Here is a 19,468-nt window from a genome sequence, read left to right as displayed (position 1 = left end):
CTGAATTTACTCCCGGGGAGAGGGGTCTTGTTTTTTTTCCCCTCTTTTCTTCTTCTTGGGATTGGCCTTTTCTTGTTTTTGATGTTTATGGCGGCGTTACCGCTACGAACTGTTATAGAGAATGGCTTGGGAATCTGACTATACGTTCAATAATTCTAATAGCTGAATAAAAGAAAATGAAATAATGTTAAGAAAAATAAGCACATTATCTTAAAAATATCTCCAGTCACTGTAATCAGACAACTCGGGATGTTCCTGTACAATGATGAATCCATTTATTTTTTTAATTTTTTTTTTGCATACGACAAAACATATTCGGTTTTTGTATACAGCTTGTCAATCCATACTTGAGGAAAATGGGGCATTACAGAGCCACATAAAAGCAACAATATTTATTGTTTGTTGAACATGAAGAAAACCCCCCGCCCCAAAAAAACCAAGCTATCAGCATACAGTTTTTCTATAGTTATAGTTAAAGTACATTTTTTTCCTTTAATTTTTATTTCGTATCCTTAAAAAATTATTAATACCGCCATTGGATGGCATCAGTGGTGGTCTCTGGGGGAGGGGGTGGGGGGTAATTCAATGACCTCATGTTAAAAAAAAACACACCGCACAAGTGCCCTCTTGGATGCCCCTATGGTAGATAAAGCGTGGTAAATTGCCCTCCGGGGTGCCCTTCCAGTGGAGAAAACGTGACCCACTGCATTAATGGGTGTCCTTCCAGTGGACCATAAATACATCGCCACTCTCTACACTGGTGCCCTACCACATACAGCTGGTGTCCTTTATTTTATTCGCTCCTGCCCCTCAGTCTTGATGACTTTTTGTACCTACTAGGTCTGTACTTTGTGATCTTGAGTATCATATTATTAAAAAAATAAAGAAAAAAATTGTCATGCATGAGGTGCCAGTAGATGTCAAGGACAATCAAAACCATAGGGAAATAGTGTTAACCTCATTTGCATTAGAATAAACATATTCATATTCATCAGCTAAATGTATTCCTCTCTACCACATTGGAAAATACTTTATGGAGCTTGTTCTGTACCATGGTAGCACACCAAACACATCCAGCACTAGTTAAGTCATCTCTTTATTTTTCAAATATATTTTCCATCAGCACTCCCTTTGCCTGATGTTGTTAGGTAAAAATTGATATTCAACATCCACTTTTTGGCTCCATTTTAACCAACTGGTAAGTCCAACGTAGAGATTCATATGATGACCTGATCGTAGCACGGGAACAAATTGTTTTGTTTTTTTTTAGTTTCCACAAGAACAGTCAAGTCAAGTCAATTTTTTTTGTATAGTCCAACATCACAAAGCCAAGTTATCTCGTTTTGTTCTCCGAGATACGTCATGTTTCCTCTGACTGGCCTTTTGATTAAAACCTTCACCAAAGACTCATCAAGGTTTCTTATCTGTATGTATTCTCATATGTGTATTCATATATGCTTTTCTAGCAAAAGTTTCACCACATACTGAACAACTAAAAGGTTTTTCTCCTGTATGTATGCTCATGTGATCCTGCATATTTTCTCTTGAAGCAAAGCTCTTCTCACAGACCGAGCAACAAAAAGGTTTCTTCCCTGTATGTATTATCATGTGTTTATTCATATGTGCTCTTCTAGTAAACGCTTTACCGCAGTCTGAACATCTAAAAGGTTTCTCCCTTGTATGTATTCTCATATGTGTGCGTAAATTACCTGTTCGAGCAAACGTTTTGCCGCATTCTGAGCATCTAAAAGGTTTCTCCCCTGTATGTATTCTCATATGTGAGTACACATATTCTCGTCGTAAAAATGCTTTACCACAGACAGAGCAAGTAAAGGGTCTCTCTTCTGTATGTTCATTCACGTGTAACCACATACGTCCTCTTCCAGAAAACCCTTTACCACAGATAAAACAATTAATGGTTTTTTTCTGGCGACTTTTTTTTCTCTTACGATTTATTTCAGTGTTGTCTGTTGTGTCCAAACTTGACTTTGGTTCACTAGTCTTGCTACAACCATCATCACTGTCTTCAGCCTCACTTTGATAGGAGTCTGAAGAAAGGGGTTGACCATAACTAGTTGTTTCTAAATCACCATCTTGATCTCGGTTACTAACTAGTTCTGATAGTCCAAATTTCTCTCCATCAGGTTCTGTTTTCACCTCTTCAGTTATGGGGCTGTCTGGGGGCTCCACCACTCTGTAGTCCCCTGTTTGGCTTTGATGAAGCTGTATGGACAGAGGTTTCTCTTCATCACTTTCACTATTCGCAGAGACAAAGATGAATGGGAAGTTGGTTATACAAGCCTCCTCTGGTTGCTGAAGCTGCTCTTCCTCCTGACTGATACAAAGTTCCTCCTCTTCTTCTTTGATGCATGGGGCCTCTGGCGCTTCCTGACCCCTAATGGGGCTCCATTCCTGATTCACCACAGGAACCTCCTTTTCAGTAGGTAAGAGCTGCTGGAGGTCTAAAAATGAGAGACAAAATACATACGTTACAGAAAACTATCACTGTATGCTTTAAACTGTATGTTTTAAATTGAGTTAGGAGCCATGATATACTAAGTGATGTCTGTTTTACTCAGAAACAACTACTTTGCGTGTTAATTTCAACCTTGTGACAAAACCAAAACCCCCTATCTGTAGCATCGATACTTTGATTACTTCTTTAAAGAAGGGGCACTTTTTTCAATTTATAGGATTTAGAGAGTTGTTGGGCACAAATCAACAGTCCCACTAAGTAGACTGAAGACTGCATCCAGTCCTGACCAATGAACAGACGAGTCCTCCTTTCTGTAGACATTTAATCAGGGAATAAGCTTAATAGCCTAAAACCTCTTGGTGCTTGAGGTACTCCAGTAAATGTGTCTCTCACATGGGCTCCTCCTCCGGAGCTTTGAAGAACAGGAGGAACAGAAAGACATAGGACCTGTACAAGTTTCACTATGGATCATTCTTTCATATAGAGATGTATGGGTAACCTACTTTAGCGTGGCAGGGTCTTGTTGGGTCTGGTTAGGGATGTGTACCGTTCATTTTTTAAAATTTTTTAAAGCCTGAATAGTTTTTCCAATGTGTTTGTAAAGCCCCTTGAGGCACATTTGTAATTTGTGATATTGGGCTATACAAATAAAATTGACCTGACTTGGAATTCCCCCCCCCTTTCTCTCCAATTGTATCCAGCCACTCTTCTGAGCTGTTCTGGGTCGCTGTGCCACACCCTCTGCTAATCTGGGGAGGGTAGCAGACTAACATATGCCTCCTGTGATACATGTGGAGTCGCCAGTCAATTCTTTTCACCTGATAGTGAAGAATTTTGCCAGCAGGACAGCGCGGAGGAGGCAGAGTCTGAAGACTCAGGAGAAGCCCCACCCTATCCCTGGCAGAGGTCTCTGAGGTAGTTAAAAAGCTCCTCAGCGGCAAGGCCGGGGTGTGGATGAGATTCGCCCTGAGATGCTGAAGGCTCTAGACATTATTGGGCTGTCTTGGTTGACATGCCTCTTCAATGTCGCATGGAGATCGGGGACAGTACCTGTGGAGTGGCAGACTGGGGTGGTGGTTCCCATATTCAAAAAAAGGGACCGGAGGGTGTGCTCCAATCATCGGGGCATCACATTGCTCAGCCTCCCTTGGAAAGTCTACTCTAGGGTGCTCGAAAGGAGGCTCCGACCAATTGTCGAACCTCACATCCAGGAGCAACAATACGGATTTCGTTCTGGCCATGAAACAACGGACCAAGTCTTTACCCTTGCGGAAGTGCTGAGGGGGGCATGGGAGTTTGACCAGCCAGTCTACATGCTTTTTGTGGACTTGGAGAAGGCTTACGACCGTGTACCCCAGGGCACTCTGTGGGGGGTACTGCAGCAGTATGGGGTACCGGGGCAGTTGCTACAAGCCATCCGGTCCTTGTATAACCAAAGTGAGAGCTGTGTCCGCATTCTTGGCACAAAGTCAAATACACCTCGGTGGGTGTCGGACTCCGCCAAGGTTGTCCCTCATCTCCGATTCTGTTTGTGATATTCATGGACAGGATGTCAAGGCACAGCCAAGGTGAGGAATGTGTCTATTTTTGGAACCTCAGAATCGCATCTCTACTCTTCACAGATGATGTGGTTTTGTTGGTTTCATCAGAACGTGACCTTCGGTGTGCACTGGGGTGGTTTGCAGCTGAGTGTGAAATGGCCGGAATGAGAGTCAGCACCTCCAAGTCTGAGGCCATGGTTCTCTACCGGAAAATGGTGGATTGCTCCCTCCGGGTTGGGGATGAGTTGTTGCCCCAAGTGAAGGAGTTCAAGTATCTCAGGGTCTTGTTCACGAGTGAGGGTAGGATGGAGCGGGAGATTGACAAGATGGATTGGTGCTTCATCAGCAGTAATGCGGACGTTGTACTGGACCGTTGTGGTGAAGAAGGAGCTGAGCCAGAAAGGAAAGCTCTCAATTTACCAGTCAATCTTCGTTCCAATCCTCACCTACGGTCATGAGCTTTGGGTAGTGACCGTAAGGGTGAGATCGCAGATACAAGCGGCTGAAATGAGTTTCCTCCATAGGGTGTCTGGGCTCAGCCTTAGAGATAGGGTGAGGAGCTCGGACATCTGGAGGGAGCTTGGAGTAGAGCTGCTGCTCTTTTGTATCGAAAGGAGCCAGTTGAGATGGTTGGGGCATCTGATTAGGATGCCTTCTGGGTGCGTTCCTTTGGAGGTTTACCGGACACGGCCAATTGGGAGGAGACCCAGAACTCACTGGAGGGACTACATGTCCAATCTGGCCTGGGAATGCCTTGGGATCCCCCAGGAGGAGCTGGAGGGCATTGCTGGGGAGAGGGATGTCTGGAGTGCTCTACTTAGCTTGCTGCCACTGCAACCCGACCCCGGAAAAGCGGCTGAAGATGAGATGAGATAAGATGAGACATAGCGCATGGGAGGATCATGCTATTCCCGCCAGTTCCCCCTCCCCACCAAATAGGCTCACCAACAGTCCAGAGGAGGCACAGTTGAGACTGAAGAGGTCACTTAGATGAGTGATGAAACATTTCTCTCAATAAACATATCCAGATGAACTAATTCAACTTTCTTTGATTTTCTTACCTGGATTATTGAACATGCATAAAGACATATCATCGGGGGTACATGGTCCCAATTGTCAATAGGCTAACTATACTGTAAGGCAGATGCTGGAAGTACTACCCCCCCCCTCTTTTCAAGTGGATGCGTCCATTTATGTAACACAAACCTATTTTGCAGCGGGGACAACTTGGAACAACTTTTGGATACAGTAGGAAATGAATTGATGAAACTAAAGAGTTGGTTTGATTCAAATAAACTAACACTAGATCTAAGCAAAACGAAATTCATAATATTTGGGAATCGGTCAACAAATTCAAACAAGAATCTCATGATAAATGATGTAGAAATCGAACAAGTGTTGGAAATCAAATTTCTTGGAGTAATAATAGACAAATTATGTTGGAAACCACATATAAAGTATATTAAAGCAAAAATATCAAAGTCAATTGCAATACTATATAAAGCCAAAGATCTCCTGCATCAACCAGCACTATACACCTTGTACTGTTTCTTCATACTTCCATACATCACCTACTGTGTGGAAGTGTGGGGGAACACATACAAAACAAACACAGATCCAATTTTCCTTCTTCAAAAAACAGCCATAAGAATTGTAAACAAAACCACTACAGAGAGCCTACAAACCCACTCTTTATCAAACTGAAAGCACTAAAATTTAAGGATTTGGTTGACTTCAAAACAATTCAAATCATGTACAGAGTAAAAAATCAGCAGTTACCAAACAGTGTTCAAAAGTTGTTCCAAAGGAGGGAAAGTAAACACGATCTCAGAGGAATATGTATATTAAAAAAACAACCAGTGAGGACAAATGCAAAACTTCATTGTATATCCATCGAAGGTGCCAATCTATGGAACAACTGTAAAAAAGAAATTAAGATGTTGTGGTGACCCACATCTATATAACGAGAGACATTCACCTAAGAGGACGGTGTACCTTTAAGGGAAGAGGCGAGGGGTCAGATAATACACTTCCGCTTCCGGTTGACAGTTCAGTGTCGTTGTCGAATGTATGACATGCTAAGTTGGAGCTAGTAAACTACCTCGACTGCGTCTACTCTCACGTCTCCTGTCTCGTTGTTTTCTAACTCCACATTGGTGACCCCGACGTGATCGAACTACTAATACGAGTATGTCTGACAACGAAGACGTCGGGAATAATGCTGCCGCGGTACCCGCTCCCGACGCCGGTGCTAACAACATGGCTATTGCTAACGCTAGCATTTACACCGCTACTGTGAAGCTACCCGACTTTTGGCAGCATAATCCACGGCCGTGGTTTCAACATGTGGAAGCCCAGTTCCAGCTGAGAGGGATAACGCAGGATGCAACGCAGTACTTCCACGTAGTGGCGGCGTTAGACGCATGGACAACGGCGCGAGCAATGACACTGTTGGAAGCTCCGCCAGCTGCTGGCAAGTACGATGCTATAAAGACATTCCTCCTGAAACTATTTGAACTGTCGGAGCTGGAGAAGGCAGACCGTTTACTGTCCCCGAATGGCCTCGGCGACGGCAAACCGTCTGAGTTAATGGAAAAAATGCTGTCTCTGCTGGGATCGGCTTATCCGGCCTTTCTTTTCACACATTTTTCTGAGGCAGCTCCCCGCACCTGTACGCACAGCACTGGCCAGTTCTCCTCTCGCCGCCTCCAAGGACTACCGTTCTCTGGCTGCTGAAGCAGACAGGGTTTTCCTGGCCAACCGGCAACAGTTTGTGCATGCCCTGCTCCCCCCCAGACCGCCCCACCACCACCTGTGTACGACTATATGGACACCGCGGCTGCGGTGACAGCCCGCCGCCAACCTGACGACGGGCTCTGTTATTACCATGCCAGGTTTGGGGCAAAAGCAAAACAGTGTCGCAAACCCTGCAGTTACAGGGTTCAGGGAAACGCCAAGGCCGGCGCTCGTTAACGGCTATGGGCGCCGGCCGTGACTGCAAGCTGTTGTTCATCAGAGACTCCTTGTCGGGCCGGCGGCTGCTGGTTGACTCTGGCGCTCAACGCAGCATACTACCAGCACAAGCTGTGGACACGATGACCGACAGTCACGGCCCCCAGATGGACACCGCCAACGACACGTCCATTCGGACGTACGGTATCAGGCATGTGGACGTGTGTTTTCACTTGGGACTCGACTACGCCGCTATGGCAGCGGACCAAGCCAAGGACGCGACCGTTCAAGACTACCGGTCGACCCCTACGGCGCTACGGCTGGAGGACGTGACGTTCGACGCGGCCAACACCACCCTCCTCTGTGACATCTCCACCGGTCAACCGTGCCCCCTGGTTCCGGGGGAGTTTCTTCCGGATGCTACGGCTCCCTGGTCGGCCGCCTCTCACCTCAGTGCGTCCCGGAGCGCTGCCGGTGCCTTCGTTCCCGTTCCGATGTCTCAACACTGCCTCCCCCGGTCCTACGTCCCCAAGGATCTGCCATCGGCGAGGTACGTCTTCATTAGGCACGACAGCCATCGGTCCCAGCTGCAGCCCCCATACGACGGGCCCTTCCGCGTCCTGGAGGCGGGGGATAAGAACTTTGTGGTGGACATGGGGGGCAGGCCGGAGCGGGTCGCTATAGACCGTCTCAAGCCCGCTCACTTGGACATTGGGGAGCCAGTGCAATTGGCCCTACCCCCGCGGCGGGGGCGCCCTCCTAGGTCGGCCCCGGCACCTGCCTCTGCCTCTGTTCCTGCTTCGGCCCCGCCTATGGCCCGGGTTTCGGCCCCATCTGTTTCCCCTTCTGTGAAGCGCAGCCGTTATGGCCGCAGGGTCCGCCCCCCGACTCGTCACCTGTTTTCCCCGTGACTTTGCACTATGTCATTGACTGTTCTGTTGTAGAGTCTATTTTTATGTTCATGACTTGCACTTTTGCTGTTTTGCATTGTTTTGTGTAGGTGAATTCTGGGGGGGCCTGTGTGGTGACCCACATCTATATAACGAGAGACATTCACCTAAGAGGACGGTGTACCTTTAAGGGAAGAAGCGAGGGGTCAGATAATGCACTTCCGCTTCCGGTTGACAGTTCAGTGTCGTTGTCGAATGTATGACATGCTAAATTGGAGCTAGTAAACTACCTCGACTACGTCTACTCTCACGTCTCCTGTCTCGTTGTTTTCTAACTCCACAATGTGTACATCCAAAGGAGTTGAATCAAGTGCAACTGGACTTGGTATATATCCGTGAAGACGTTTCGCCTATCATCCAAGAGGCTTCCTCAGTTCGTGACTTTCTGACTACACCAAGCTAGTCTGACTGGCTGGTGATGAGACTCAGACTTTATCGTCTTTGGAGTCGTTGTCAGAGCTATTGATATGCGTGGCTCTCCTGTGCTCCGATGTCCAGCCGCGCCCGTCGCCATCGGAGCTATTGATTTGCATTTGTTTAGCAGCGATGGTCGTTGGGGGTGTTAGTTTCGACTTCATTAATCAGTGGTCATGAGAGTCGTTGGAGCCGTTAGTGACCGACTGTTCTTGGAGGCTAAGCTTCTTTCCTCTCTCACCCGGGCTACACATGCATCAGCGTGCACTGTGAACATCCGACAAGTTGGAGGGCGCAACACACACACACACACACACTTACATATATAAAACTTAGCACAAAAAGTAAGGAAATGTGTGTTTGGTAGATTATTTCTTTGTTGTAACAATGCTTCTTGGCAATAAATCTTATATCAGGCAGCTGACTGTCAGCACCTGGGGTACCAGAAGCTCAAAACAAGAGTCAATAGCAACAGCAAAATAAGCTGTTTGCATTGGCAGAGAAGATTTGGCAAATTTTTCATGGGCGCAACCCACATACTCAGCTCTGCTGCTCATCTCACAAATGCATGTTCCTTACAAATGTGGCACCATTTAAAAGGGAAAGAAACAGGCTTTCCAACGGTATAAGATTCATTGCCAAGAAGCATTGCTACAACAAAGAAATCATCTACCAAACACAAATTTCCTTACTTTTTGTGCCAAGTTATATCTATATCGGAAACACAGCCGATCTTTCAAAAAATAAGCTCCAAAATTAAAGCTCATGTTACATCATCAGTGAAAAGCTGCACTTTTTCAATCAGTTTAGTGTATTTTTGACCCAGTTAATTCTCCAGGTGGAAGGACATGCTTTAATCTTCTTCGTGATCACACAACTTTCAGAGAAAGACTGTGAAGACTTGTCTTTATGCATGCTCAATAATCAAGGTTAGAAAATCAAAGAAAGTTGAATCAGTTCATCTGGACACAAAGTTCATTGACAGAAACGTTTCATCACTCATCTAAGTGACCTCTTCAGTCTCAACTGACTGTAGGTTTCCTCACCCTCATAAACAATGCAGTGGCATAACGCCGGGAACCAACAGCACAATGTGAAGACGTCTCCTAATGACTGCACTTCCGCAGATGTATTACGGAAAATTAAGATTTTGTTATTATGATCTTATTCGCGCAATTTTTTTTAATCTTTCATCCGACACTTGTGTTTTTCATTGAGATTGACATATATTTCACTTTTGCAATCCAAACATGACTGCAACGTGCGCAGTTCCTCTTCAATTTGGAGGTAGAGGAAGAGTTGGCTTCAACACGAGCACAATGTTTTGATCCTACACCAGTAAACACTGTACTAAATACATGGTATCGATGATGCGAATAAGAATAGTTTAAACTTTTAAATTGTACATACCTAATCCGTATATCCGTTCGACAGCGTCCAGTTTCTGCTTTTGTAGACAGTTTTCCTTCTTTAGACGCGAAATTTCATCCTCGTACTCTGCGATCCTTCTCTCAAACTCCTCAGATATTTCCCTGATCGAATGATCACTGATCGACCTCAGTGGGTTGATAAAAGACATTTTCTGGTAATAGTTATTTCAATGATCTGGGTTATTGGTCTCCAACTGAACCGCCATTACAAAGGGTGGTTACTGCGGAGTAGGTCAGTGTAAGGAAGTGGAAGTGACGTAATAATAGCGGAACTCCAAATTTGTAGTCTTTTGGTCGTTAATGTTACATTAACGTTCATTTCAAGTTGTTCATTCATTGCACGTTACTTCACAAGTAATTGCACGTTACTTCACAAGTAACGTGCAATGAATGAACGTTTGTCATGAGGAGAGTCCTCTTTTTGATGTCACTTTGAACTTTCTAGGTTCAAAGTAACATCATAGATATTCTGTCAGGGCAGTTTGAATTTGATGGATTATGACCAAATCTGAATCAACCAGTAATGTATTACTGATAAAACACCAGGCCACCAAGTAATTGGATTATTTTCTCTGGTATTAATTTCACTCCTGATATAACAGAGGAACATTTTGCTAAAATTGTAAGTTTCTTTTTTAATGATTTAAAACAGAAATATAGTTTGTTGTTGGTATTTATAGTTATATATTTGAGCCCTTATAACAAGCTGACGTGTTCAAAATGATGTTATGCTTTGTAAGTTCATTGATACACATTGATAAACTATGCCATGTAACGTTACAGCCAAATAATATTGTAACGTGGATCGATAAGAAAACACGCTGGTCTGCGGGTCTGATCTTTTAGTCGAGCGGTTAGCGATGTCTCCTGCGGTGCGGGCGTTACTGGTTCGCTTCCCGGCCGCGGAAGTTCCAGTGGCTGCGTTGTCCCCCGAATTTGCTACAATATGAAATGATGAAATGGTTTAAACAATAAAAACGATACATCGGGAAATAGTCACCATGATTTGGGCAGCATATTTTTAATGCCTATTAGGGCCAACGTAACTGAATCAATACCTTGGAGAATGCAGCAACATACTGTAACGTGCATTGATAAGTAGACACGCTGGGCGCTGGCTGGCAGATCTGACCCTTTAGTCGAGCGGTTAGCGATGTCTCCTGCGGTGCGGGCGATACGGGTTCGCTTCCCGGCCGCGGCAGTTCCTGTGGTTGCCTCCCGAATTCGCTACAATACGTTAGCTCGCACTCACTTGAATACATGCATGCAATAACGTTTAGCAACGGTGCTTTGTAACTAGAGAAATCGAATACCGGCATTAATACTGACGGCGAAATATACATTCGCCCAAGCCACAGGTTAGACGTATTCAGCTGTATTCATGTGTCACGACGAGCTATTAGCCAACTTATCTACTTACGTTACCGATATGTACGAAGCCTGCCTGTCTAGCCCGCTAGCTAGCGGCACAAGGAGTTTTTTTTTCCTTCAATTATACAATATACCGTTATTGGATGAACAGCAGGATATATAGGACAAAGCATACACATAAAGAGAAAGAAGAAAAGAAAAAAAAGAAATATACAATGGCTCGGGGTCTCATCTCAACAGTTATGGAGGCAAAAATACATTTTCATAAATTGTGTAGGTCTTGCGGCACAAGGAGTGTTGTGTATTGTGCTTCTTCTTTCTCGTCACTATTACGTCATTATTACGTCACTTTTACTTCCGTACACCGTCCTACTCCTCTACAGTAACCAACCACGTAGCCTGTGGCTGTGGGTGGGCCCACTTAGCACCCAGGCCCACCCAATCAGAAGACTTCCTTTCTTTTCTTCTTTTTTTTGCTGGTTCATCCCGTGAATAGCAGTTAGTGCGATCAATAAAAATAAATGCCTGACGTCTGGACTCTGAATTTACTCACCGGGGGAGAGGGGTCTTGTTTTTTTTTTTTCCTCTTTTCTTCTTCTTGGGATTTGCCTTTTCTTGTTTTTGATGTTTATGGCGGCGTTACCGCTACGAACTGTAATAGAGAATGGCTTGGGAATCTAACTATACGTTCAATAATTCTAATAACCGAATAAAAGAAAATGAAATAATATTAAGAAAAATAAACATATTATCTTAAAATATCTCCAGTCACTGTAATCAGACAGCTCGGGCTGTTCCTGTACAATGATGAATCCATTTATTCATTTATTTTGCATACGACAAAAACATATTCGGTTTTTGTATACAGCTTGTCAATCCATACTTGAGGAAAATGGGGCATTACAGAGCCACATAAAAGCAACAATATGTATTGTTTGTTGAACATGGATAAAAAAAACCAAGCTATCAGCATACAGTTTTTCTATAGTTATAGTTAAAGTAAAATTTTTTCCTTTCATTTTTATTTCTTATCCTTAAAAAATTATTAATACCGCCGTTGGATGGCATCAGTGGTGGTCTCTGGGGAGGGGGTGGGGTGTAATTCAATGACCTCATGTTAAAAAAAAAACACCGCAAAAGTGCCCTCTTGGATGCCACTATGGTAGATAAAGCGTGGTAAATTGTCCTCCAGGGTGCCCTTCCAGTGGAGAAAACGTGACCCACTGCATTAATGGGTGTCCTTCCAGTGGACCATAAATACATCGCCACTCTCTGCACTGGTGCCCTACCACATACAGCTGGTGTCCTTTATTTTATTCGCTCCTGCCCATCAATGTTTTTTTAAATAAATTTATTTCTAGTTTTTCCCCTTATCCCACCCGATTAACCCAATGGCATATGGCCGGAACTCTTGTCGAATAACTCCCCCGGCTCACGTTTCCACAGGAAGGAGATAGTCGTTACACCAGCTTCCTTCAAACTCGTGTCGGCTGCTCACGTTATTTTACACGCTGAAGCCTCGCATGGATTGCATTACCTTCAGGCCGCGAAGGAGGCGTACGGAGAATGCTTTCAGTTGCTTGCCTGCAGGCGCCCGGGTGGGCCAGAGAGGTCGCTGGAGCACGACGAGTCCCCGAACACTACACCGACCTACACCCACTATCCCTCGGGTAAGGGTGGCCTAATGAATGCTTTACCCCGTGGACGCTCTGGCCGTCACCGGTTATGGCGAGTCTGGGATACGAACCTCCCAGTCACATGACGAGCGGGTTGCAAGAACGGCGGTTTATTCCGCTCGGCCACCAGAGCCGCCTCTGCCCCTCAGTCTTGATGACTTTTTTGCACCTACTAGGTCTCTTCTTTGTGATCTTGAGTATCATATTATTATTAAAAAAAAGAAAAGAAAAAAATTGTCATGCATGAGGTGCCAGTAGATTTCAGGGACAAATCAAAACCATAGCGAAATAGTGTTAACCTCATTTGCATTAGAATAAACATATTCATATTCATCAGCTAAATGTATTCCTCTCTACTACATTGGAAAATACTTTATGGAGTTTGTTCTGTACCATGGTAGCACACCAAACACATCCAGCACTAGTTAAGTCATCTCCTTATTTTTCAAATATATTTTCCACCAGCACTCCCTTTGCCTGATGTTGTTAGGTAAACATTGATATTCAACATCCACTTGTTGGCTCCATTTTAACCAAATGGTTAAAATGGTACAGAAACAAATTGTTTTTTTTTTCCACAAGAACAGTCAAGTCAAGTCAATTTTTTTTGTATAGTCCAACATCACAAAGCCAAGTAATCTCGTTTTGTTCTCTGAGATACGTCATGTTTTCTCTGACTGGCCTTTTGATTAAAACCTTCACCAAAGACTCATCACGGTTTCTTATCTGTATGTATTCTCATGTGTGTATTCATATATGCTTTTCTAGCAAAAGTTTCACCACATACTGAACAACTGAAAGGTTTTTCTCCTGTATGTATGCTCATGTGATTCTGCATATTTTCTCTTGAAGCAAAGCTCTTCCCACAGACCGAGCAACAAAAAGGTTTCTTCCCTGTATGTATTATCATGTGTTTATTCATATGTGCTCTTCTAGTAAATGCTTTACCACAGTCTGAACATCTAAAAGGTTTCTCCCTTGTATGTATTCTCATATGTGTGCGTAAATTACCTGTTCGAGCAAACCTTTTGCCGCACTCTGAGCATCTAAAAGGTTTCTCCCCTGTATGTATTCTCATATGTGAGTACACATAATCTCGTCGTAAAAATGCTTTACCACAGACTGAGCAAGTAAAGGGTCTCTCTCCTGTATGTTCATTCACATGTAACCACATACGTCCTCTTCTAGAAAACCCTTTACCACAGATAAAACAATTAATGGTTTTTTTCTGAAGATTTTTTTTTCTCTGATGATTTATTTCAGTGTTGTCTGTTGTGTCCAAACTTGACTGTGGTTCTCTAGTCTTGCTACAACCATCATCACTGTCTTCAGCCTCACTTTGATAGGAGTCTGAAGAAAGGGGCTGACCATAACTAGTTGTTTCTAAATCACCATCTTGATCTCGGTTACTAACTAGTTCTGATAGTCCACATTTCTCTCCATCAGGTTCTGTTTTCACCTCTTCAGTTAAGGGGCTGTCTGGGGGCTCCACCACTCTGTACTCCCCTGTTTGGCTTTGATGAAGCTGTATGGACAGAGGTTTCTCTTCCTCACTTTCACTCTTCACAGGGACAAAGATGAATGGGAAGTTGGTTATACAAGCCTCTTCTGGTCGCTGAAGCTGCTCTTCCTCCTGACTGGTCCAAAGTTCCTCCTCTTCTTCTTTGATGCATGGGGCCTCTGGCGCCTCCTGGCCCCTAATGGGGCTCCATTCCTGATTCACCACAGGAACCTCCTTTTCAGTAGGTAAGAGCTGCTGGAGGTCTAAAAATGAGAGACAAAATACATACGTTACAGAAAACTATCACTGTATGCTTTAAACTGTATGTTTTAAATTGAGTTAGGAGCCATGATATACTAAGTGATGTCTGTTTTACTCAGAAACAACTACTTTGCATGTTAATTTCAACCTTGTGACAAAACCAAAACCCCCTATCTGTAGCATCGATACTTTGATTACTTCTTTAAAGAAGGGGCACTTTTTTCAAGTTATAGGATTTAGAGAGTTGTTGGGCACAAATCAACAGTCCCACTAAGTGGAATAGAGTAGTGTTCAGTCTTATCAAATAGACTGAAGATTGCATCCAGTCCTGACCAATGAACAGACGAGTCCTCCTGTGAGAGCTGTGTCCGCATTCTTGGCACAAAGTCAAATACATTTTCGGTGGGTGTCGGACCCCGCCAAGGTTGTCCCTCGTCTCCGATTCTGTTTGTGATATTCATGGACAGGATCTCAAGGCACAGCCAAGGTGAGGAGTGTGTCCATTTTGGGAACCTCAGAATTGCATCTCTACTCTTCACAGATGATGTGGTTTTGTTGGTTTCATCAGAACGCGACCTCCGGCGTGCACTGGGGTGGTTTGCAGCTGAGTGTGAAATGGCAGGGATGAGAGTCAGCACCTCCAAGTCTGAGGCCATGGTTCTCTACCGGAAAATGGTGGATTGCTCCCTCCGGGTTGGGGATGAGTTGTTGCCCCAAGTTAAGGAGTTCAAGTATCTCAGGGTCTTGTTCACGAGTGAGGGTAGGATGGAACGGGAGATTGACAAGACGGATTGGTGCAGCATCAGCAGTAATGCGGACGTTGTACTGGACCGTTGTGGTGAAGAAGGAGCTGAGCCAGAAAGGAAAGCTCTCAATTTACCAGTCAATCTTCGTTCCAATCCTCACCTATGGTCATGAGCTTTGGGTAGTGACTTTAAGGGTGAGATCGCAGATACAAGCGGCTGAAATGAGTTTCCTCCGTAGGGTGTCTGGGCTCCGCCTTAGAGATAGGGTGAAGAGTTCGGACATCTGGAGGGAGCTTGGAGTAGAGCTGCTGCTCCTTTTTATTGAAAGGAGCCAGTTGAGATGGTTGGGGCATCTGATTAGGATGCCTCCTGGGTGCCTCCCTTTGGAGGTTTACCGGACACGGCCAACTGGGAGGAGATGCTGGGGTAGACCCAGAACTCGCTGGAGGGACTACATGTCCAATCTGGCCTGGGAGTGCCTTGGGATCCCTCAGGAGGAGCTGGATGGCATTGCTGGGGAGAGGGACGTCTGGAGTGCTCTACTTAGCTTGCTGCCACTGCGACCCTGGAAAAGCGGCTGAAGATGAGATGAGATGAGATAAGATGAGACATAGCGCATGGGAGGATCATGCTATTCCCGCCAGTTCCCCCTCCCCACCAAATAGGCTCACCAACAGTCCAGAGGAGGCACAGTTGAGACTGAAGAGGTCACTTAGATGAGTGATGAAACATTTCTCTCAATAAACATATCCAGATGAACTAATTCAACTTTCTTTGATTTTCTTACCTGGATTATTGAACATGCATAAAGACATATGATCGGGGGTACATGGTCCCTATTGTCAATAGGCTAACTATACTGTAAGGCAGATGCTGGAAGTACTACCCTCCCCCCCCCCTCTTTTCAAGTGGATGCGTCCATCTATGTAACACAAACCTACTTTGCAGTGGGAACAACTCGGAACAACTTTTGGATACAGTAGGAAATGAATTGATGAAACTAAAGAGTTGGTTTGATTCAAATAAACTAACACTAAATCTAAGCAAAACGAAATTCATAATATTTGGGAATTGGTCAACAAATTCAAACAAGAATCTCATGATAAATGATGTAGAAATCGAACAAGTGTTGGAAATCAAATTTCTTGGAGTAATAATAGACAATAAATCATGTTGGAAACCACATATAAAGTATATTAAAGTAAAAATATCAAAGTCAATTGCAATACTATATAAAGCCAAAGATCTCCTGCATCAACCAACACTATACACCTTGTACTGTTCCTTCATACTTCCATACATCACCTACTGTGTGGAAGTGTGGGGGAACACATACAAAACAAACACAGATCCAATTTTCATCCTTCAAAAACAGCCATAAGAATTGTAAACAAAACCACTACAGAGAGCCTACAAACCCACTCTTTATCAAACTGAAAGCAGTAAAATTTAAAGATTTGGTTGACTTCAAAACAATTCAAATCATGAACAGAGTAAAAAATCAGCAGTTACCAAACAGTGTTCAAAAGTTGTTCCAAAGAAGGGAAAGTAAACATGATCTCAGAGGAATATGTGTATTCAAAAAACAACCAGTGAGGACAAATGCAAAACTCCATTGTATATCCATCAAAGGTGTCAATCTATGGAACAACTGTAAAAAAGAAATTAAGATGTGTACATCCAAAGGAGTTGAATCAAGTGCAACTGGACTCTTGAAAGTTTTGTTTTGGTTTGATTTGACTGCTAAAGTATAAGAAAGGGGTAGGGCCAGAAAAGTTCTTTACTTCATCCTACGCCCTTTTCAAACATGGTCCAGTTATTACTTGTGTTGTTACATAGAGTTTGCAAAATAACTTTACTGTTGTTTCCATTTGTTCTTCTATTCCTGCCTGTGCATTTTATTTGTTATTTTAGCATGTTCGAAATAAAATCAATCTGAGATTGAAAGCAGTGGAATCCCACTTGACTCGAGACCTTCGCTCAACAACTCTCTAGAACGCCGCCTTCTTCTTCTCTAAAGTTCTCTCTACTCCCGCCCCCATCCAATCACAATAAAGATTTGCCCTTATTGACATTTGACATCAACCAATAAAACACTCTTACATGCCATACAGAATGGGCTGTACACTCGCTATGCCGCATGTGTGCCCATGTAAATTCCAATCGAACTTTCTTAGGTTTTTTTTCTTTTCTTTTTTTAGGGCAGACGGGACGCGAACCTCAGACATTAGCAAATCCCTAATGACACAGTAAAACTACATGCGTTTAACAACTGTACTAAACCCAGCCTTTTCTCACCCGGGCTACACATGCATCAGCGTGCACTGTGAACATCCGACAAGTTGGAGGGCGCAACACACACACACACACACACACACACACATATATATATATATAAACTTAGCACAAAAAGTAAGGAAATTTGTGTTTGGTAGATTATTTCTTTGTTGTAACAATGCTTCTTGGCAATAAATCTTATATCAGGCACCTGATTGTCAGCACCTGGGGCACCAGAAGCTCAAAACAAGAGTCAATAGCAACAGCAAAATAAGCTGGTTGGCATTGGCAGAGAAGATTTGACAAATGTTTCATGGGCGCAAAAGCTCTGCTGCTCATCCCACAAATGCACGTTCCTTACAAATGTGGCACCATTTAAAAGGGAAATAAACAGGCTTTCCAATGGTATAAGATTTATTGCCAAGAAGCATTGTTACAACAAAGAAATAATCTACCAAACACAAATTTCCTTACTTTATGTGCTAAGTATATCTATATCGGAAACACAGCCGATCTTTCAAAAATTAAGCTCCAAAATTAAAGCTTATGTTACAACATCAGTGAAAAGCTGCACTTTTTCAATCAGTTTAATATATTTTACCCAGTTAATTCTCCAGGTGGAAGGACGTGCTTTAATCTTCCTCGTGATCACACAACTTTCACAACTTTCAGAGAAAGACTGTGAAGACTTGTCTTTATGCATGCTCAATAATCAAGGTTAGAAAATCAAAGAAAGTTGAATCAGTTCATCTGGACACAAAGTTTATTGACAGAAACGTTTCATCACTCATCTAAGTGACCTCTTCAGTCTCAACTGACTGCAGGTATCCCCACCCTTATGAACAATGCAGTGGCATACCGACCGAAACCAACAGTACAATGCCTGTTTTAGGTGTTTCAATATGGAATGGTGCTAATATTAATTTAAGAAGGTGTACATTTCAGATTTTCAAAAGGATGGTTTGTAAAGCAATTTTCGAGGGCTATAAGTGTCCATGATTTTGTAAAGGGGTTTTTGTGTTCTTTTTATGATTTTATTTCATTATTTTTTTCTACAGACTCTAACTTTATTTGGTCTTGTAAAAACTGTTGATGTGTAGCTTAATTTGTCCTAAAGGACAGGCTTAAATATAAGCATTATGCTTCTGCCTGTGCGTTTTCAGTCACTGTTTTGAGTACATTGTTTGTAATGTAAACATTTGTATTGTAAACATTTGTTAATTGTGGGTGACTGAATAAAACTGAAACTAACTAATGTGAAGACGCCTCCTAACGACTGCACTTCGGCAGATGTATTACGGGAAATTAAGAATTTGTTGTTATGATCTTATTCGCGCAAAAAATGTTAATTTTTCATCCGACACTTGTGTTTTTCATTGAGATGGACATATATTTCACTTTTGTAGTCCAAACATGACTGCATGTGTGCAGCTCCTCTTCAACTTGGAGGTAAAGGAAGAGTTGGCTTCAACACGAGCACAATGTTTTGATCCAACACCAGTAAACACTGTACTAAATAAATTATATCGATGATGTGAATAAGAATAGTTTAAACTTTTAAATTGTACATACCTAATCTGTATATCTGTTCGACAGCGTCCAGTTTCTTCTTTTGTCGACAGTTTTCCTTCTTTAGACGCGAAATTTCATCCTCGTACTCTGCGATCCTTCTCTCAAACTCTTCAAATATTTCACTGATCGAGTGATCAATAATCGATCTCAGTGGTTTGATAAAAGACATTTTCTGACAATAGTAATTTTAGTGATCTTGGTTACTGGGCTCCAACTGAATCGCCATTACATTGACTGTCCATCGTCTGGGGTGTGACTTTCCCCCCCTCCTTCTCCTTCGTCTTCTTCGTCGTCGTTTTCT

At 43.3% G+C, this 19,468-nt stretch overlaps 1 protein-coding gene across 1 annotated transcript; it reads right to left on the bottom strand.

The window, feature by feature from the left end:
* Positions 1 to 270: 270 nt before the first annotated feature.
* Positions 271 to 9,962, bottom strand: LOC130127305 (zinc finger protein OZF-like). The gene is made up of 2 exons (XM_056296906.1): positions 9,744 to 9,962; positions 271 to 2,462 (listed from the first exon to the last, which is right to left on the bottom strand). The coding sequence occupies exons 1-2, from the start codon at positions 9,910 to 9,912 to the stop codon at positions 1,411 to 1,413; spliced, it is 1,221 nt and encodes a 406-aa protein (XP_056152881.1). The 5' UTR covers positions 9,913 to 9,962; the 3' UTR covers positions 271 to 1,410.
* Between the last annotated feature and the right edge of the window lie 9,506 nt (positions 9,963 to 19,468).

The sequence above is a fragment of the Lampris incognitus genome, chromosome 17 (assembly GCF_029633865.1).
Source record: "Lampris incognitus isolate fLamInc1 chromosome 17, fLamInc1.hap2, whole genome shotgun sequence".
NCBI classification, from domain to species: Eukaryota; Metazoa; Chordata; class Actinopteri; order Lampriformes; family Lampridae; genus Lampris; species Lampris incognitus.
The sequence above is the reverse complement of the archived record's forward strand: the minus strand, read 5'-3'. Positions and strand labels throughout refer to the sequence as shown.